Source organism: Mytilus trossulus, unplaced genomic scaffold (assembly GCF_036588685.1).
Source record: "Mytilus trossulus isolate FHL-02 unplaced genomic scaffold, PNRI_Mtr1.1.1.hap1 h1tg000050l__unscaffolded, whole genome shotgun sequence".
NCBI classification, from domain to species: Eukaryota; Metazoa; Mollusca; class Bivalvia; order Mytilida; family Mytilidae; genus Mytilus; species Mytilus trossulus.
The window spans coordinates 727,823-748,045 of NW_026963292.1; the positions used below are offsets into that span (position 1 = coordinate 727,823).

General features: G+C 31.9%; 1 protein-coding gene across 2 annotated transcripts; it reads left to right on the forward strand.

The window, feature by feature from the left end:
• Positions 1–4,400: 4,400 nt before the first annotated feature.
• LOC134699214 (ADP-ribose pyrophosphatase, mitochondrial-like) lies at positions 4,401–19,899 on the forward strand. 2 transcript variants are annotated; one of them, XM_063560823.1, is made up of 8 exons: positions 4,401–4,549; positions 10,932–11,194; positions 12,034–12,132; positions 12,544–12,630; positions 13,279–13,387; positions 13,950–14,093; positions 15,741–15,858; positions 16,929–19,899. In XM_063560823.1, exons 1-8 carry the CDS (start codon positions 4,478–4,480, stop codon positions 17,039–17,041), a joined length of 1,005 nt encoding a protein of 334 aa, XP_063416893.1. In that variant the 5' UTR covers positions 4,401–4,477; the 3' UTR covers positions 17,042–19,899. The 2 variants fall into 2 exon arrangements, with proteins under 2 accessions (XP_063416893.1, XP_063416892.1); XM_063560822.1 differs by lacking the exon at positions 4,401–4,549 and adding an exon at positions 6,933–7,048.
• The last annotated feature ends 324 nt before the right edge of the window (positions 19,900–20,223 follow it).

Below are 20,223 nucleotides of genomic sequence, written 5' to 3' on the forward strand. Positions count from 1 at the left end.
TCTTTTATGTGTTTATGGTTTAATTATTATTTCTCTTTTTCTTAAAGACAACCACTAAATACAGCATGACATGTCATACTATTCTTTTTAGGGAACATTTATATGAATCTGTTTACATTATAATTTATTGTTTTATTCAGAGTACCAATTTTAGGACAGGATTTATGTTTTACCTCAATAAAATTATTTTTATGTTTTATGGTATTTAATTTCTTTCTTTTATGTTGTTGTATATAGCAAAGAATAAAAAGAATTTTGTATTGCCCATTTATAAGCCCATGAAGGACATTGATAAATACATAGTGCTACTACAAAGTTGAGCAATTACATGTACAATCATCATCTAAATAGATAATGTTAATTGAAGCAATAAAGAATATTATACACAAGTGTTTTGTGTTAAAGGTATATTCTGGTCAGTCACAGATTATACAGCTTAAATGGTCAGCTTAAAGTCTCTGTATGGAATTGTTCCTAAAATTTTGTGGTCAGTCTGTATTATGTGGTCCTTAACCGGAATGGTTAGTTATAAACTGTTTGTATATGGTGTGGTCAGTCTGTACTGTATTGGTTAGCACGTAAACAAGAGATAAGAACAGAAATTAGAGAAAGACAGAAAACACCAGCACATGAGATCATGCAGACTGACATCACAATGTCTGAGATGAAACAATCTATAAGAAAGCTGAAGAAGAAAAAGTCTCCAGGTCCAGATAACATCACAAATGAGATGATACAACACCTAGGGAACTCATCACTGAATACTTTACTGGACATATTCAATCTTAGCTGGAGACAAGGTCAAGTCCCACAATGCTGGAATGAAGCAATAATGATGCTGATACTAAAAAAGGGAAAGAACAAGTCAAAAGCCTCAAATTATCGTCCTATAAGCCTAACAAGCAGCTGTTGTAAATTATTGGTGCGTATAATAAACAAGCACATGCACACATACTTGGAGTCAAGAGAACATCATTTGACATGAACAAGCTGGTTTAGACCAAACAAAAGCACAGAAGACAAGACTACAAATCTATCGCAGGTAGTAGAAGATGCCTTCCAATCAAAGAAAGTAACGTTGGCTGTCTTTGTAAATCTTTAAAGAGCATTTGATAAGGTATGGAAAGATGGACTTTGTGCAAAAATGCTTCGATATAGCATTAGTGAAAGAATGTACAAATTGGCCAAATCTTACTTGTACAATAGAAGAGCCAGAGTGCTTCTAGATTGGCAATGTGGACAGAAAGTACTCTTAAAACAAGGGATCCCACAAGGAGGAGTATTACCAACAACTCTATTCATACTCTTAGTGAACGACCTAGTACCAGAGCTACCAAAAGGGTTACAATCAGCACTTTTTGCATACGATCTTGTTCTCTGGTGCTCAGAAGAGTATGCATATACAGCTAATAACAGAATACAAGCAGCTTTAAATATGATAGTCACATGCATGGTCTTAGCAATACAATACAATACAATATGCTATATTTCAAAAACACTCAGTCACATTGACATGTGAAACAAGAGGTAAATTATAAAATACAATCGCATACAATCAAAGAAATAAATAAAACAACTATTTAGAAATGAAATACATTTATATAGAAAATTACTTGGCAGTGTTATGTTACAATCAACAGGGAAAAAACCTGAACACGCTTCACACTCCCTCCAAAAACCCAATCTGTAAAACTGATTTTGGATGATACAATGTACTTCACTTAAAATGGAAGACCAACAAACATACCTTGGGGTAACTTTTGACAAAAGAATGACGCTAGGAGAACATAATGAGGAAATTTGCAGGAACAAGATAGGGTGCAAATGAAAAAATCTTGAAATATGTCTACCAAGGAAATGTACGACCACACCTTGAATACGGATCTAGCGCTTGGACATGTTGGATGACTAGTACAGCCAAGTCCCACCATCAGACATTAGACAAAGTTCAGAATCAGGAACTACGTATCATCACAGGTGCTATGAAAACCGCACCTATAAAAAAGTATGGAGGATATAACAAACAATCCACCATTATGCAAGAGAAGGGAGTGTAAAGCCAAGATACAGGCTACCAAATATCAGTGTTCACAAGACCTACCAATGAATACCAGATTGAAACAACTCTCATCAGGCAGACTCAAAAGATCCAGCTTTACATTAGAGACAAGAGTCTTACAAAGAAAACACCAGGAAGCTCTTCCTAAAATATCGAACCCATAGCTTTCACAATGAATAAAAATCCGTGTGAAGATAAACTTGGAAATGTCACCATCCAGACCTCAGTTCCGCTCATTACTACCAAAGATGAACAGACTAGCAATGCTAAGAAAACACTAACAATTGGTATGCTTGAAGAGGAGTGCCCTTCAGAAACCTGGGTGAGAGTATATACAGATAGGTCAGTCACAAATGCCACAACAAAAGGAGGGGCTGGTATATACATTAAGTACCCAATTGGAGATCAACAATCCGAGGCAATAACAACAGGCCTACATTGTTCAAAATACGAAGCTGATGAAGAAGCCCTTACTCATGCTGCACTCTCCATCAAAAACAAAATTGAATACACAACCCAAATAGTATTCCTGACTGACGCCCTATCTGTCCTACAAGCTTTGAAGAACGACAAGCTACCTCAACTCCAACGAGCTTTACACAACATAAAACGTTTGACAACAGTATTATTCAATGGATCCCTTCACCCTGTGGAGTTTGGGGTAATGGACAAGCTGATAAATTAGCAGAGATGAAGACTATCAGAAATCTCTGTTCAATACTAGTACTCCACAGCAACAAGATCTGAACAAATCACCATATTAATATAAAAAAGAAGATGTGGTATGATTGCCAATGAGACAGCTATCCACAAAAGACCAAAATGACACATACATTAACAATTATAGGTCACCGTACGGCCTCCAACAATGAGCAAAGCCCATACCGCATATAGTCAGCTATAAAAGGCACCGATAAGACAATGTAAAACAATTCAAAGGAGAAAACTAACGGCCTAATTTATTTTAAAAAAATGAACGAAAAATAAGACTGAGCACAGGACACAGCAGACTAAACTAACATCTACACAAAGTCATTAAAGTTGTTCCATCTTCAATGTGTTCTTGTGGAGAAGCAGAGCAGGAAACGGCATACCTCTTACCGTCATTAAAGTTGTTCCATCTCCAATGTGTTCTTGTGGAGAAGCAGAGCAGAAAACGGCATACCTCTTACCGTCATTAAAGTTGTTCCATCTCCAATGTGTTCTTGTGGAGAAGCAGAGCAGGAAACGGCATACCTCTTACCGTCATTAAAGTTGTTCCATCTCCAATGTGTTCTTGTGGAGAAGCAGAGCAGAAAACGGCATACCTCTTACCGTCATTAAAGTTGTTCCATCTCCAATGTGTTCTTGTGGAGAAGCAGAGCAGGAAACGGCATACCTCTTACCGTCATTAAAGTTGTTACATCTCCAATGTGTTCTTGTGGAGAAGCAAAGCAGGAAACGGCATACATCTTACCGTCATTAAAGTTGTTCCATCTCCAATGTGTTCTTGTGGAGAAGCAGAGCAGGAAACGGCATACCTCTAACCGTCATTAAAGTTGTTCCATCTCCAATGTGATCTTGTGGAGAAGCAGAGCAGGAAACGGCATACCTCTTACCGTCATGCAAGATCCATTAAGCATTGAGAGATAAAATATGGCACTCAGAAACACCACTCAAAGAGAAGCCATACGGACCAATGGATGCCCTACAGGAGACCACCAGATTTGTTGAGGAGACTGGTATTCAAGTGTAGAGGCAAACGATCAGAAGAAGAAATGAGGTGTTTTTTTTAAAACCCCAAACCTACTTGATCAAAATTGACAAACTTGCAGTGTTAAAACTATCAAATACTATGGCAATCTTTTAAATCATATTTTTTAACAGTATATATGAGGTAAAAAGGACAGCAAACCGACAACACAAACGATACACCGGAGATTTACATACTGTTTTCAACCATAAAAAATATAAAAATAGCTCATATAGCAGAACCTAAAGACACCAACAAAACAGTTTTAGGCTTGTGTACATGTACTGGATATTTGTTAAGGCTCTCGAACTTTAGAAAAATATTCATTTTAGAAAATTCTTCTTTAAACTCGATATCTAAATTTCATATGATATTAACACTTATAACTTTTGTCGAATAGGACAACAACGCAGTAGTGGGGTGAATAACTAGGTTATTTTCCAGCGGACATACCATATACAACACAATGTGTTGTTCGAACTATTTAAACCGACGGAAATCAATATTGTTTAAATATTAAATTGTTTTCAGTTGAACTAAAAGATTAAATTTATCATATGATTTAAATGTGTATGTGTGTAGTTATTAATCTGACTATGTTTCCAGTGACATTAGAATAAATATAATTGTAGTTTTATGTGTAGATACACCGAAGTCGACGCTTGTGCAGGAACTATCGTGTATAAATGTTGACTGCAGTATTTATTGTTTGGTGTTACGTTCGAGACGCTGTAGGTTCAATTCTTGGTTGGACGACAGTAAGTTTTGTTTCTAGGCATTTTAATTTTTTGATATCTTTTGTTTTTTATCGAGCATGCATGAGAATTCTGTTGCAGAAATTAAAGCTCGTTACATAAGGGGGTATTGATCCGGCGGCGGCGTCTAAGTCGACGGCCTTGGCGGCGTTTACTACTTATAGGCTTCATATTTTAAAAGGTGGAAGACCTGGATGCTCTGTGTATAGATGCCTTTTGTAATGAAAATTTCGTCTGTCATACGTACATTGCCTTTGACATCATTTTCATGGTTTAACATGTTTATGATGGTTAAAGTTAAGTTTTTGAGGTTTGGTTTTCTAATACATATATTATCTAATATATAATGAATACTATATGCAATAGGTCAACTTTATATACATGCCTTTTGTGTTATGAAGGTTCCGTCTGTCATACTTGCATGTCTATTGTCCTTGACCGTCCTCATTTTCATGGTTCAGTGTCTATTTGCCAAAAAAAAAATGTGTTAACATAGTTAAATTCTTCTTATTATGATTGACAAGATGCCTATTGTTAGTATGAGCGTACTTGCAAGCTAGGTCAATAGACATCATGTCCGTCAAACAGTTTCCATTTGACCTTCACCTCATTGCGTGGTTCAGTAGTTACAGTTTTTGTGTTTTGATTTTTTTCTCTAACATTATATGTAATAGATGAATTTATATGATAATTTATAGATGTCTCGCAGGTGATATTTTACCTCGGTCTCATTTTCATGGTTCATAGCTCAGTGTTATTTTTTTTTGTATTGTATGTTGTCTGTTTTCTTAAACTATAAGCAATAGGTCAACTATATTTGTTGTATGAAAGAATTGTAAGATGTAGATTCCTGTCTTGCAGGTATCATCTGTCTTTGACCTCATTTTCATGGTTTAATAGTATGTAAAGTTGTCATGGTAAAGTTTGTTTCTTAGATACTATAAGCAATAGGTCAACTATATATATATATATATGTAATGCAGAGATTGATTGTAATGTATACGTACGTACGACGTATACATGTATGCACAGGAACTTTATATGCTAAGTTAGTATATAAAGTCCTTGGTCTAAACTTAATCTTATTTTCATTCATTGTACATTGCCGGGTCAATGTTGAGGTTTCTGATTAAGTTCGTTTCTTATAAACTAAAAGCAATAGGCAAACTATAGTGCACGCGTATTGCGTGATTGTGAGGTGTACATTTATTTCGATTTGGTCTATCTAACATTGACCTCATTTTCTTGGATCATGTTAAGTTAAAGTGACACTTGTAGTAAAGTTCCATATAAGGACCATCAATATAAAATAAATGGTCAGTAAAGCATGTCAGACATTTCAGCGTGTGCACCCTTATTATAAGGTCTGGTTTGGTTTTCTTTTTAGTTTGTAGTCAGTTTAAACATATTTATTTATAGTGGATTGGGAAACAAGTTTTGCAACTTATATTAATCCCTTTCCACTTTGGTTTTCTTAGATCGAGGCATTCAAACTATGGTGTAGAAACTATCTAATTTTTCCGTACGTCCCAAAGTTATGGTTTAAGCATTGAAGTTAGAGATTTATAAGCAAGACGATAGACAATAAATGCACAAACTTAGTTATAACAATTGGTAAATGCTCATTTAAGTTCATTGTTTAAAAATGAAAAAAAAGTAATATCGTTAATGCATGGATTGTAAAACATTAACTCTCACCAACAACAGTTCAGACATGTATGATTTAAACATATCTAATATTTTTACTGAATAATTGTTAATAGCTTGGGCTTTATGCTATCATTATGTATATTTCTAATGTTTGGGTAAATGATTCAAGGTGAGAATATTGTCACAACGATTTTCTCTTTTGATATATAAGCCATGCAATGCCAAATAAAGTGTTAAAATATAAGCATGATAGGTTATGTACTAAATACAGGCACTTGTTTCCGAATTTTGCACCCCTATACAGCATAGCGTTAAGGTAGATAAATGGTATACAGTATCTCCATCTAGAATTGAACAAGAGCAGTACAAAATCGTGTTAGCTCTTTGACTAAATCTGCAAATTTTGAGACAGCTTTGCAATTTATGCATATGTGTAAGACAGTTTATTCGTTTAAAGAAAACTAATTGAGTCATTGCATTATCCAAACTGTTTGAACAAATACCGAATAATTGGGTTTTAGAATAAAATTTTCAAAGTTAGCCATGTATGAATTTATGTCTCTGGTGTTTTAAAGCTAAACTTTGTGTCAATTTTGCATGATGTTTTAGTTATTTTCCCTCTAGATAGTTAATGTGCATATTTAAATATTTTGGTTTTTTTTAGAAAAGAATCCACACTCTGATTTAGAACACGGGTGGGCCTCATGAATAAATAGTGAATTTAGAGTTGTCTTTCCGGAAGTTTACGTCACGTGAATGACAAATTGTTTACCTTGTTCACAGGGCGTGCTTTGGTTATCAGTTTCTGTTGCCGTTCTATCTGTTTGTGTATTGGTCGTAGATATACACTTGGTAGGTCTGATAAATAAGAAGTTGAATATAAAATGGGTTGAATTACTTTTCCAAGAAAAAAGTTATAATAAAGTATTTCTCAACAAACAACAGGTGTCCGAACAAGTTTAATTAGTTAGTGGGTTTTCCTGGAAAACATTTATTTCATGAAGCAAATATCTTCGAAGTTCAAGTCCTGTAAGTCCATGATGTGATTTCCCCTCAATGAAACAAGGGCAACTTATTCTTAATAATCGTCTGGAATGACAAGAGATTGTTCATTGTTTGCATTTATTATTAATAAATGATATTTTTTTTATCCAGATATATATAAACAAGTCTAAATTGAAAACTACGTTCAAAAGTTGGATTAAAACCACAATTTTTATAAGTGTGCATGTAAAACAAATTTCTTTGTAGAAGGGTCTAAATACTGCACAAACAACATTCATATATATATATACAATTTAAAATAAACTTGTGTTAGTTTAAAACTAGTTGCAAAAAATTCTTTGAGTTAATATGAGGCAGGCATTACCTGTGAGAGGGGGACGAAGTCTGTATGTTTGTTTTAAAAAAAATTAAACATGTTAAAAAGAGAAACTGAAATACTGTAACTTTTACCGATTTTGGTTCTGTTGTTAGGGATTTAGTTGTGACGTTATGACGTCATACTCAATGTAAACAAAGTCATAAGGCACATGTGACATCTTTTTTATAATAAACAATTTTTAAAAAATGAATTTTTATTGAGTGTCTTTCTTAGACTGATAAATATACATTTTATTCAAAGTCTCATGCAAACATGACAGCAAACGGAAGTAGATTTCTGCGCAGATAGGGAAATTCAAAAATTCAACATTTATTTATTGAATTTTCTACTGTAATAGGGGACTTTGTCCCCATATTAATCATTTATAAAGTCAAAGTGATAAATATTTCAAATGCAAGAATTAAAGTTTGAGATTTTTTTCAATATTTTGTGTGTGTGCAACTTTTGATTATATTTCATTAAAGACTTCTACATTTTGTAAGTAAATATAAGTACACCAAGTTATTTATTATTGTATAAATTTCCTTCATAAATATACACCATGGTAATTTTTCTCACATTAGTCATTATCTACATTTAAAATATTTTATATTTCTGTAACAGCACAGGGGTAATGAAATGTAAAATGAGAGAATTATGTTAAGTAGGCATAATTGTTTATTAAGTCCTTCATACATTTTATTGATTATCATAATATCTGATTAATCACAACTTTTCTTTTGATATAAAAATTTCGCATTTTATATTTTTATAATTTCAATTTATATGAACTTGAGGCATCGTCTTATACATGTAATACAGTCTGAATTAATCAAACCTCTAGTTTTCTGAAACACATGTACATGTAGGACATGAGATATATATGAAAAAAATAATAGCAAGTAACATATAATATGAAAGGGAAAAAATAGAGATCATAAGTATGTTTCAAATGGTACATGTATATACATGTACAATAACCAAGTGCACACATGAATTTTCTATTTCCGTACTGAACATTCCTCAATTTACTTACATAATAAAATTGAGAATGGAAATGGGGAATGTGTCAAAGACTGAAAGAAACAACAACCCGACCAAATAAAAAAACAACAGCAGAAGGTCACCAACAGAAGGTCATAAACATGTACATGTATGTATCATAAAGTTTAATGATTAATCAAATCCTTTTAACTTTAAACATTTACTTATATTGTACAAATGATGTAGTTTTAATAATAAATTTTCATATATATAATTATCTATATAACATGTACATGTATAATATGTTTCTAAGTATTTCTTATTCTGAAATATATATTATCTACCTTATCAATAGTGAATTTATAACATGTACAATGTACTTCAAAAATATGACTGAACATTAGACTGTTGGTTTTCCCGTTTGAATGGTTTTACACTAGTAATTTGGGGGCCCTTTATAGCTTGTTGTTCAGTGTGAGCCAAGGCTCCGTGTTGAAGGCCGTACTTTAACCTATGATGGTTTACTTTTTAAATTGTTATTTGGATGGAGAGTTGTCTCATTGGCACTCACACCACATCTTCCTATACATGTATCAGGGATCTCCATGACCTGTTTAACGATGGGGCCCCGCCATCGTTCAAATGTCTTGCGCCATGGTCAAATGACTCGCGCCATCTTTCAATTGTCTTCCGCCATCGTTCAAAACTGTGGTCGTTTTTATAGCCTGACACCATTTTTGTAGCAATTATATCAAATGCATGTAATTGCATAACCCTCAGGCTTTTTTTTTATAGTATAATCCAATACAGTTCTCACGCCTGAGGGATATCTGGATTAAAATCGCTAATCACTTGTACCTGAGCTTGTACAGGAAGATCAACAAACCAGAAAGGAGAATATTAACTGAAGATAGACGATTCATTTGTCGAATTATTTAACTAAGTTTCTGCAAATGCTTATGATAATTCAGATTAAATATTTTAATTAATAATCCAGTTACAAATTTTAACAAGTCGAACACATGCTCTTGTTTTGACTTACGCAATCAGCATCCCCCTTTTTAAGAATTACAGAATAAAACGTAAAACAGTAATTATTATTTCATTTCAAATAACTTGAGTACTGCTGTATTGTAACGATAATATAGAATTACTTTAAAAGTTAAAAAATATAAACTTTTAATATTTCCTGTAAAGAAATATCGTATCGTAATTCCGAATTCATTTCGTAGTTTACAATGAAAATGATACATCCGCGTTTCCGGTTTCTATTCAGACTCGAAAGATGCATGTTGCATAGCATCGATTTGCTAAATAAAGTCATTAAAAACCTTTTCATTTGACAACGTTTGTTAAAAATACAAATCTTTTTTTTACCTTTTACTTAACTCGTACGATGCAAATCAGCCATACCGGTAATGGTTTCATGACTTCTGAATTTGACACTGTCCGTGAAAAATAAGCTCCACATGATTTTTAACCCCCATACCAATTACCAAAAATAGCAAGAAACTACATGGTGACCTTTGTGATAGCTATTGATCATTCTAAGGGAAAGGGAGGGGGCATGAGGGCTTGTCCTTTGAATAGTTACAAACGGCAATTATGGAAAATATATATACTTCTATATAGTATTTATAATGAAAATTCATAGAAATATAATTTAAATAAGCAATGAATTAGCATGTTCACCTATCCTTATGTGGAGGAATGAAATACTTTCGATCGCGCTACACCGTACGGCGTAGATACAATTTCTGATGGTGAAAGTTCCTCCATGGTTCAATTTTCATCCATGGAGATCCCTGATGTATCTATATGTTATTATTTGTAAATCTTTATCAGTCTTTCTAACGGTTCTTAATAGATACTTCTCTCCATTTTTCCCCTGAAGATTTAAGAAATTGTCAATTTTCCAAAGAAAAATTGGTGGTCACAATTTATTTTTGCTAATTCTTTTCAAAGATCTGAAAACAGATTTACAAAGCATTGCACAAAAGCAAGAAATCATATAACCAATTTCAAGTTCTTTGACTACATTTATTCTATGTTAGAAACCTAAAATGTGTCAAATATTTAATAAACAAAATTCAGACCCATATGAAGCTTGAATATTGGTACCATTTTTGACCAATTGTTCAGGGTTGGACCTGTGTGGTCCTATTCAGCTGCATCTTAAGCTTGACGAAGCTGTTTATTTAGAGTTAAAATACAAATTACCAAACTAAATATCAATAACTCCACGAAGGGAAACCATTCAATCTAAAAACTATCCAAATCTCAATCTTTCATGCAACTGTATCTTGTAATAAGTGTACATGTACATGTATATATATAACTGAAACAATTGTTCATGTAAAAATAATATTTTTATTGCCCTTTTTGTAGAATGGAAATCGTATGATTGGATTCTCAAACGGAGTAAGAAGACTAAGTATCAAGATTGGGCAAACTAAACCAAGTAAGATGTCGTTTGGTGGACTTCACTGTAAGGCACGGTGTGAGATTTATCCCCGTACAAAAGATGTAAAGAGATTTAAAGTTCCTGATGATAAAGTGAGATGGAACGTACCCTTCCCAGAATATAGTCCAACAACCTTCACCACAGAGACAGTACTTAGTGGGCCATATTACGCAGATCCAGATATATGGTATGCTACATGTATCTATGTTCCAAGCTGTCTCTTATTTGAAGCGAAAAAAGTCCTTGCAATAGTACATGTAGTAAATGTGTCAAATAAGATATTAAACAACTCTGCTTTGATGAGTTTAGTAAGGTTAATAACTGTAGAACAGTGATTACTCCATTACATATTTTACTAGTAAAATAGAGAAAGGAAATGGGGAATGTGTCAAAGCGACAACAACCCTACCATAGAGCAGACAACAGCCAAAGGCCACAAATGGGTCTTACTCCAGTGTTCTCCACAAATTTTTCAAATAGTAGTACACATATAGCACCGTATATGCTATTCTATAAAAAATTCCAAAATAGCACAAGAGCACAACAGTGTTTTAAGGCACTGGGGAGAATATTAATTGTTTGCACTGTTGTGTTCTTTCATTGATTTATCAGTCAGGAGCTATATAGAAGATAATTAGGGAATATAACTAAACCAAATACATGTGGTAGATATTGGTATTGTCAGACGAAAAGACAATTTATTTTTGTTTTATTTCTAAACCTGTACTGCTGAGAAAGAAAAAAAACACACCATGAAAATAAACTCATCATCATGATCATAGATACCAGGATTAAAAATTTTATATTTACACCAGATGCGCGTTTTGTCTACATAAGGCTCATCAGTGAAATATACATCTTTTTGCAGCATCAGCTCAGTCAAAAATATTCATAATTAAAACTTTTCGCAGTGTTAACTCAATAGAAAAATCTGTACATTAAGGGGATTTAACTACAAAATGAACTAATGTTGAATTTTTAATTTGCAATCTTATTGACAGTACATGTTTTTGTTTTATTTTAAAGTTCTGGGAAAGGGGAGATAACCAAATGGAATGAAATTGATGGCAAAGTTAGTCGAGTCAGCTTTGAAGGAAAATATGAAGTTGTGGATGGCCTGCCATTGTAAGATATCATGCATTCTACATACTAGCTGTTAAATATTTTAACATAATTACAAGTGGCTTTATGAATATTAGAAGTATGAAAATATTTAAAATGTACAAGAATATGTTTTGAGTTGCAATTTAGTTTAATTTATTTGATCTGAGGTAGAAATGTGCAAACTTCTTTTAAGTATATTAACAGAAATACAAATTAGTAAGTAAGTAAAAAAAAAGGGCTATCAATTACAGAAGTTTTGAAAATTTACAGTAGCTACCATGGTTTCATTTAACATGTTTAATAGCATTTTGTATTTGTAAACATTTTGAAAATATTATTTTGATTTTCTTTTTTCTAGTTTGTTACATATTAAAAAAGTGAAACATATACACATATGTATATATTTATTATAATTTACTATTTGATTTACAGAAACCCTGTAGGAAGAACAGGTCTAAAGCACAGAGGTTGTTTAGGACGCTGGGGACCTAACCATGCAGCTGATCCAATAGTCACAAGGTAAACCACTAACATGTATAATAAAATGTCTCATAAGATATAAGAAGATGTGGTATGAGTGCCAATGAGACAACTCTACATCCAAGAAACAGTCCGTAAAAGAAAAAACATACTTGAAAGTACTGTCTTCAACATGGAGCCTTGGCTGTCACCAAACATTTTACTATAATGATGCAGCTGTTCAATTTAGCTAAAAAACAGTCTTATTTAATTTTATACGACTGCACACAAAAATCTTAAAAATTTTTGTGGGGGGATGTCAATTTGCAACAGCATAGTGTGTTGCACAACAGCGAAAAATTTAATATAAATTAAAATTATATACCGTAGCCAGTTCTGAGTTCTTTGACTACAGTTATTCTGTGTCTGACACCTATTAAGTGTCAAATATTTAATTACATTCAAATTCAGACCTGTATCAAGCGTGAATATTGTGTCTATTTTTGCTCCAACTGTTAAGAGTTGGACCTCTGCAGTCTTATCCAGCTGTGCTGGATGAAGCAATTTTATTGTTAATATCTTATAGCTAATGCCCCTTTATGGATAAGGTCAACATGCACTCAGACAATAGATTCGTCCCCAGTTTCTGTAAAAGTGATCTGAGTGACTATATCTATTATTTCAGTTACATTTGTATTTTAACTTCAGATGGAAAAGAACTGATGATGACGAGATTGTGAAGGGAGAAGATGGTAAACCAGTCATGGAGTTTGTGTCAATTCAAAGACGAGATAACGGAGAATGGGCCATTCCAGGTGTACGTTAAATCTATTATAATACACTGGGATTTACCATGTGAATATAAATCTATTATTTTCAATTTGCCTCAACCAAATATTCTGAAACTTACACACAATTTAACATAAAACACAAATCAAATTTAAATTTTTGTGGCATTACTTTAACTGTTCTAGAGTTATGCCCCTTTACTAATGGAAAAATGCTTAATTTTTCCTTTCCATTCTCTAAATTTAATTTGCCTAGACTCAACCAAGTGTTATGAAACTTATACACAATGCTACTTACCACAGTTACAGATCAAGTTTAAATTTTGGTGGTGTCACTTTTAAATGTCTAGAGTTATGTCCCTTTACAAAAATTGCCAGATTCTTTGTTTTCATTCTCTAACTTAAGTTTGTCTCAAATGTTATGAAACTTGTACGCAATACTCATATCAAGTACAAATTTGGGTACCACAACTTTTACAGTTCTAAATTTACACAATACACACTCTTATTTTTAACATGGGTTGAATGCTCAATTTCAATGTAACTAAAAAAAAAATTGCAAGATTTGTATGAAAGAATTTTTTTGTTTAGGGTATGGTAGAACCAGGATCATTAGTTAGTGCTACAATTAAGCAAGAATTTGGAGAAGAAGCTATGAATTCATTAGAAATGTCAGAAGAAGAAAAGAAGGAGATGCACGATAAAATAGAAGATTTCTTATCACACGGGGACAAGGTTAGTCATTGTTTATTGTTTCTGTTTAGGGTAAAGTCGATGCTGGAGAGGTGGTCACTGACACGGTCCTCAGAGAATTCGGCGAGGAAGCACTCAGTACAAAGGAAATATCACAGGAGGAGAAAAACAAAGCTGTCGAGTCGATGAAACAGTTCTTTACAAAAGGAATTAAGGTGGACTCAATTTCATTGGTGTTCATGTTATGATCTTTATATCATATAATAACATCTTTATTACCATTTGAAGCTCACACTCAACTTTGTAACCCTCTGTCTTTTTCTTTAAAAGTCTATGCATTTTATATATTCCTCTGTTAACCTAGTTTCTTCTTACCTGTTTGTTAAGACTTGTGAAATATTTCGAAATTCTAATAGTTTCTAACATATTTCATGTACAGTTAATTATTAATTTCTTCCTATTCATTTCAAATGTAAACCAGACACATTTATTTTTTCAAGAAGAGTATAATATGCATTCTGAGGTAAACTTTAAATGTGCAGTTTTTTTTTTAATTATTATTTAAAACATCATAAGGGACATGAGGGATATTAAGAGCAAAACGTTTTCACTGTAAACATCTGTATTGAAAACAGAGTTAACCATCTAAAGTGACTGGTGTACCTGATTTGTATATAACGTGTAAGCTATGGATGAAGAGATTGATGTACAAACAGTCAATCAGGGGTCATATTTATACAAGTTTGTTTTATATTATTTACCTGTGCTGGTAATTACTTTGGAGGTAGAGTTATGTCCTTTAGACATTCAGGCATAGTTTTTAATTAAGTAAATAAATTCTTCTCTGGAATTTCTCTTGACTTTGCTCTATCAATGTTTTAGTTTCTGTTATTTTAATAGTTGTCTTTTCTAACAAATCGTTCTATAACTATTATTGCATGTACTATTAAAATCTCGTTTTTGTGTAATCTTCAAAATACTTAACATTTACAAATCTAAGGGGAGCCAATTCTAAGGCGTGCACAGTTACCTAACACTTGTGACTAGTAAGACTTTTTTTTGTTTAGGTCTTGAATTAAAAAGTTTCAATTGAAAATTATAAGCAAACCAGAACAATATTGTTTATATGACTTCCCACAATTTAGAATTTAAGGGGTTGTAAAAAAAAATACTTGTATAAATAATTTTTTGGAGAAGGTAACTTTTAGATTATTTGTTTACACAAGAAGACAGCAAGCAAAAGACGAGAAAGACATCTAAATGTATAACCATAACTTACTTTGGATTCATTTATTTATGTGTAATAATGAAATCTTACTTGTTCGTAGACCTTTAATTTCGTGGTTTTACCAAAGTTTGCATACAAGCCTATAGAAGATATGTCATTTGTTGAACATTTAATTTTGTGGTTCACCTGTACCCACGAAAATTGGTATCCATCGAAAAATGATACATACACAAAAAAATTACAAGATAATGAACATCTAGATCCAATAGGTTATATTTCTACCACTTCTGTGTTACAGGTCTATGAGGGTTATGTAGACGACCCTAGAAACACAGACAAAGTTTGTGTCAATGGAATATATTTCTACCTTTGTTTCAGGTCTATGAGGGTTACGTAGACGACCCTAGAAACACAGACAATTTAGTTTGTGTCAATAGGTTATATTTCTACCTCTGTTTCAGGTATATGAGGGTTATGTAGACGACCCTAGAAACACAGACAACGCCTGGATGGAAACTACAGCATATCATTTCCATGACGACGATGGAACCAAAGTAGGACAGTTTAATTTACATGCAGGTAATTACAGGAGATTAGGAAAATGACAGTTTAGTGTAAATTCAGAAATTATTGTGTATGTTTTAGTACTGCTTTTTTTGGAGACTGACCTTTGAGATTTATTATTGCAATTTCAGGAACAATATCATACAAATATTTGTATCAGATAATAGTTACATTAGATATATGTTTCATTATAATACTTTATTCTCTGATTGGCTAACTGCACATCACATGTTATTCCTTAAGTAATTGCATTACTCAATAAAACTTATCATTCATGGTAACACATGGTTCCACAAAAAAGTGCACAGGTGAATTAAATAAAAAAATAAAATTTGTGTTTTCATGATCATAGCTAAAAAATGTAATTATAAGTATATATTGAATGCTTCTTTTTGTAACTTCATAGAGTTGTAAAATTGTTGAGCGTGCATACATTTTTAGAACGAAGCGCTTCCATGCTTCATACAAAATGTACTTCGGCCAAAGCTTTTACACCCAAATAAAGTTACAAAAAGAAGCATTCAATTCTTAATTGAAACGCACAGTTTTGCAATTTTCACAAAGTTGCATATTTGCGGAGAAAAAAAATGAACTGATATAAACATCTTTGAGATAGCCAACAAATAACATAGATTATGAACACAGGAAACATGCATTAACCTTAAATCTATTTGTCTGTCATTACTGGAAATTACAAAGGTTCTTTCTGGAAAAATTTTGATGTCATAATAGAAAATATCATTAGCCACAACTATAAAAAGAATATTTATGGTTGATGTCACCAGTTAAAGCAGCGCAGATTTCGATATTGCAATTATGTCTATTACCATTAATTCTCATCTATAGATACAAATAATTTCTATAGGCAATCTTCCTAACTCACTATAATAGATAGAATTATTCATACTTTTTCATACTCTAGTATTCTTAGATATGATTTAAAATCTTTGTACATTTTGTATATTAATCTCTTTTCCATTCTTATTTTAGAATTTTAAATTTTGTTATGCCTGCCATCTTTTAGATGATTTAGCAAAATTTGTTTTTATTTTTATGGATAGTTACATGGAACATTTGTATTTTAGGTGATGATGCAATGGCTGTTCAGTGGATGGTCTGTAATAGTTCTATAAACCTGTATGCTAGCCATACATCATTTTTACAACAGGCAGCAAAGAGAATAGATGCAAGCTGGTGACCATGTGACATCTATAGCCTGTTATCATGTGACATTTAAAAACTGTTACCATGTGACCATTATAAACTGTTATCATGTGACATGTATAGACTTTTATCACGTGACATTTATAGTCTGTTATCATGTGACACCAATATTCCTCTTATCATTATCACGATAAATATATATACAGTCTCATTTTCATAATTTATTTATAATAACTAATTTACAATATTTTTTATTGGTTGTTTTTCTCCTTATAAGGTCTTTCATATACATATTTTTTAAACTTTAAAACTTTATTTGTTCAACCCCTTCAAAAGGGAGGGGTTATTTATTGTTCTTTTTCTCTGTTTGTTTCTGACATTTTGAATTTCATACCATATGAACAGAAGTCTTCCCCAGGCTATCTCTTATGCATCCTGAAATGTAGAATACAAGTTATGTTTCAGATGTAACGGAGTTAACAATACATGCTTAACAAAGTATGATTATTTGGGATGAATTAGGAAGGGATTTACGCAAGATAAACTACACTTTTATAACATGAGAATTATTAAGGATGGTTGGAAAGTTATTTTGTTGTGGTTCTCTCATGTTACTCTGATTTCCTCCACAAATAGAATCTGACCGCCATGATCTAGGCTGGTGAGCATATCATATATATATTGCTGAATCATCAATTTAAAGGGGATACATCATTTGTATGACTGAAATAAAATACTTTAGTATATTCTCTTTCTTGTGGTGGTCTAATGAAATACAGTTATAGAAAATAACCCCCAAAAATGTTGGTGGCCTAGGCTATTGTCTGCTCTATGGTCGGGTTGTTGTCGCTTTGATACATTCCCCATTTCTTCTCTCAATTTTATTTTATTGAAAGGGTAAAATTGTGTCTAGATCTACTTTAATGGTAATTTAATTAGTGTTGTTCCCACATACATTTTTTTTATATCTTTCATTTTTATGTATTTTGGTTATTGTATTGTCATAGTTACACTGTATATCAGCAAGCACCAATTTTATTGAATCTGAAATATTTTTTAACAGCAGTTAAACATTGATTTATTAAAAAAATTCTGTTAGAACCATAGTTAATCAGAGCATTGTAGTTATAGATTTAAACAGTTCCCCCAATATGTAATTCATAGCATAAGGAGTGAAACTTGTTCTAGAAATATCTAGTTGCCAAAATGTTTATCAGATGCAATAATGATTAATTTTTTTGTTTATTGAAAGTATGTGTCAGTTTTTGAGGTTTTTGTTTTTGTCTAATGAAAAATTGCATTCAGCACTAAATGAAATTATGCATGTGAGACGCAAGATAGTTGTTTGTTTGTGAAAACCATCTTTTGTGCCAATGTTAATTACAAAACCTAAATTTTATTTAGTGAGAGATTAACTCATGGGTTCTATATAGAGAGTTGAAGATTCTTGCCCTGCAATGAATAAGTAGAACATTTTGTATTATTCCATTAAAAATTTCACTTGGTTGTAAAGCTGTAAATATTTATCAACTTTGACTGCAATTACAAAGTTTCATACAAGCAATTGAGATTTGGATGCTTTTGAAGAAGTATTTGACGCAAGTATTGATACAGAAGCATAACTAATTAATAAATGTCATTTTTTTTTTTTTTACCATACTGTAAAACTCAATTGTTCTTCCATAATAAATGTTGATTGGTACTTTGATCACTTAATACTCATTGAAAACTTGGACTGCTGATAATACATGGTACAAAAAAGGGGGCTCTGTAGAAAATTTTATTTATTAACCAATTTGAAAACAAGTTAAAGATATCTTTACATGTCTGTTTAAATTTAAGTAACATTCTGAATTCTCATTATTTACTTCACAATGTCCAAAGTCCAAATGACAGTCTGTTTATCCAGATAAGATGATTCATGGACTGAAATATACCAATTACATAATACAGTTACCTGGATATAGAAATCATGGGCTATTATGTGTGGGAAATATGTTTATTTTATATCTTATTAATCATTAGTTTTAGTATATTCAATTTCAAGTGCTTTCCTGAGCATATCATAGTTTTTTATACAAATTTGTATACATATGTATATACACATAATTTATAGAAATATAAAGTAACTACACATATATTTATAAATTCACATCAGTAAACCTTACAAATTAGAATTTAGTTTTTTGTTAGTTTTTGTTTTTCTCATTTTTTTGGTGGAAATTTTTGTATTTTTTAGCTATTTTCTTTTTTAGTATAATATATGTTATAAATCAAGGTTTTGTTATAGTTTGATCAAAAGTTTATGCACAAAACATGCACTTATATAAGAAAGTAAATAAACTTATTTGCAACACATTATTGTTGTTGAAAGACAATGGCAATGTCTATGTTTTTAATTTAAGGTGCATATATTTCAGAAATCCAAATTTAACATTTTGAATTTTCATATAAAATATACACTGGTATCATTTGAAAGTAGCAAATTACCAGAAATGCTCAATAAATCCTGCACTGGTTTTGAAAAATTAATGGACGTTTTAACCACCATTATATAATAAAAATAAATTTCCCAAAACAAATAACATATTTAAAGTAAGCTTAAAATCCCTTATGAAAGTTGTAATATATCACAAACTTATATATATATTTGCTAAATAACCTTTACCCTTTTAATACTCCAGTCTTCAAGAGTGAAAAAGTTTATACATATGATAATTACATGATAATAAGTAGACATTTAAAAGATAATAGTTATTGTAGCAATGTAACATTAACATTTATAGTTTCGGATTTAGATATTGTTTTTTATAAATTTGTTGATTTTTGATAGATGAAATATTGTTGGTTGTTTTATTTAGCTTATCCGATTATTAAAATATTCAATACCTTTCTGAGTTTTTCTGTAATGTAGTATTTTATAGATATTGAAAAGAAAATATCCAATAGAAGGAACAAACATTCATTTCATACTATATATATATTGAGCTGATCTGTAACAATAACATCTCCATGCCTTATATATCATGTACTGTAGTACGATGCTAGATTTAAACGAGGAAAGGTAACACACAGCTACCGAAAGCTTTATTTTTGTGAAGCCCAGGTAGTCTTGTGGTCTAGCAGGACGGCTACAGTGCAGGCGAATTGGGGTCATGATATCTCAGTAGCATGGATTCGAATCCCGGCGAGGGAAGAACAAAAAATTTGCAAAAG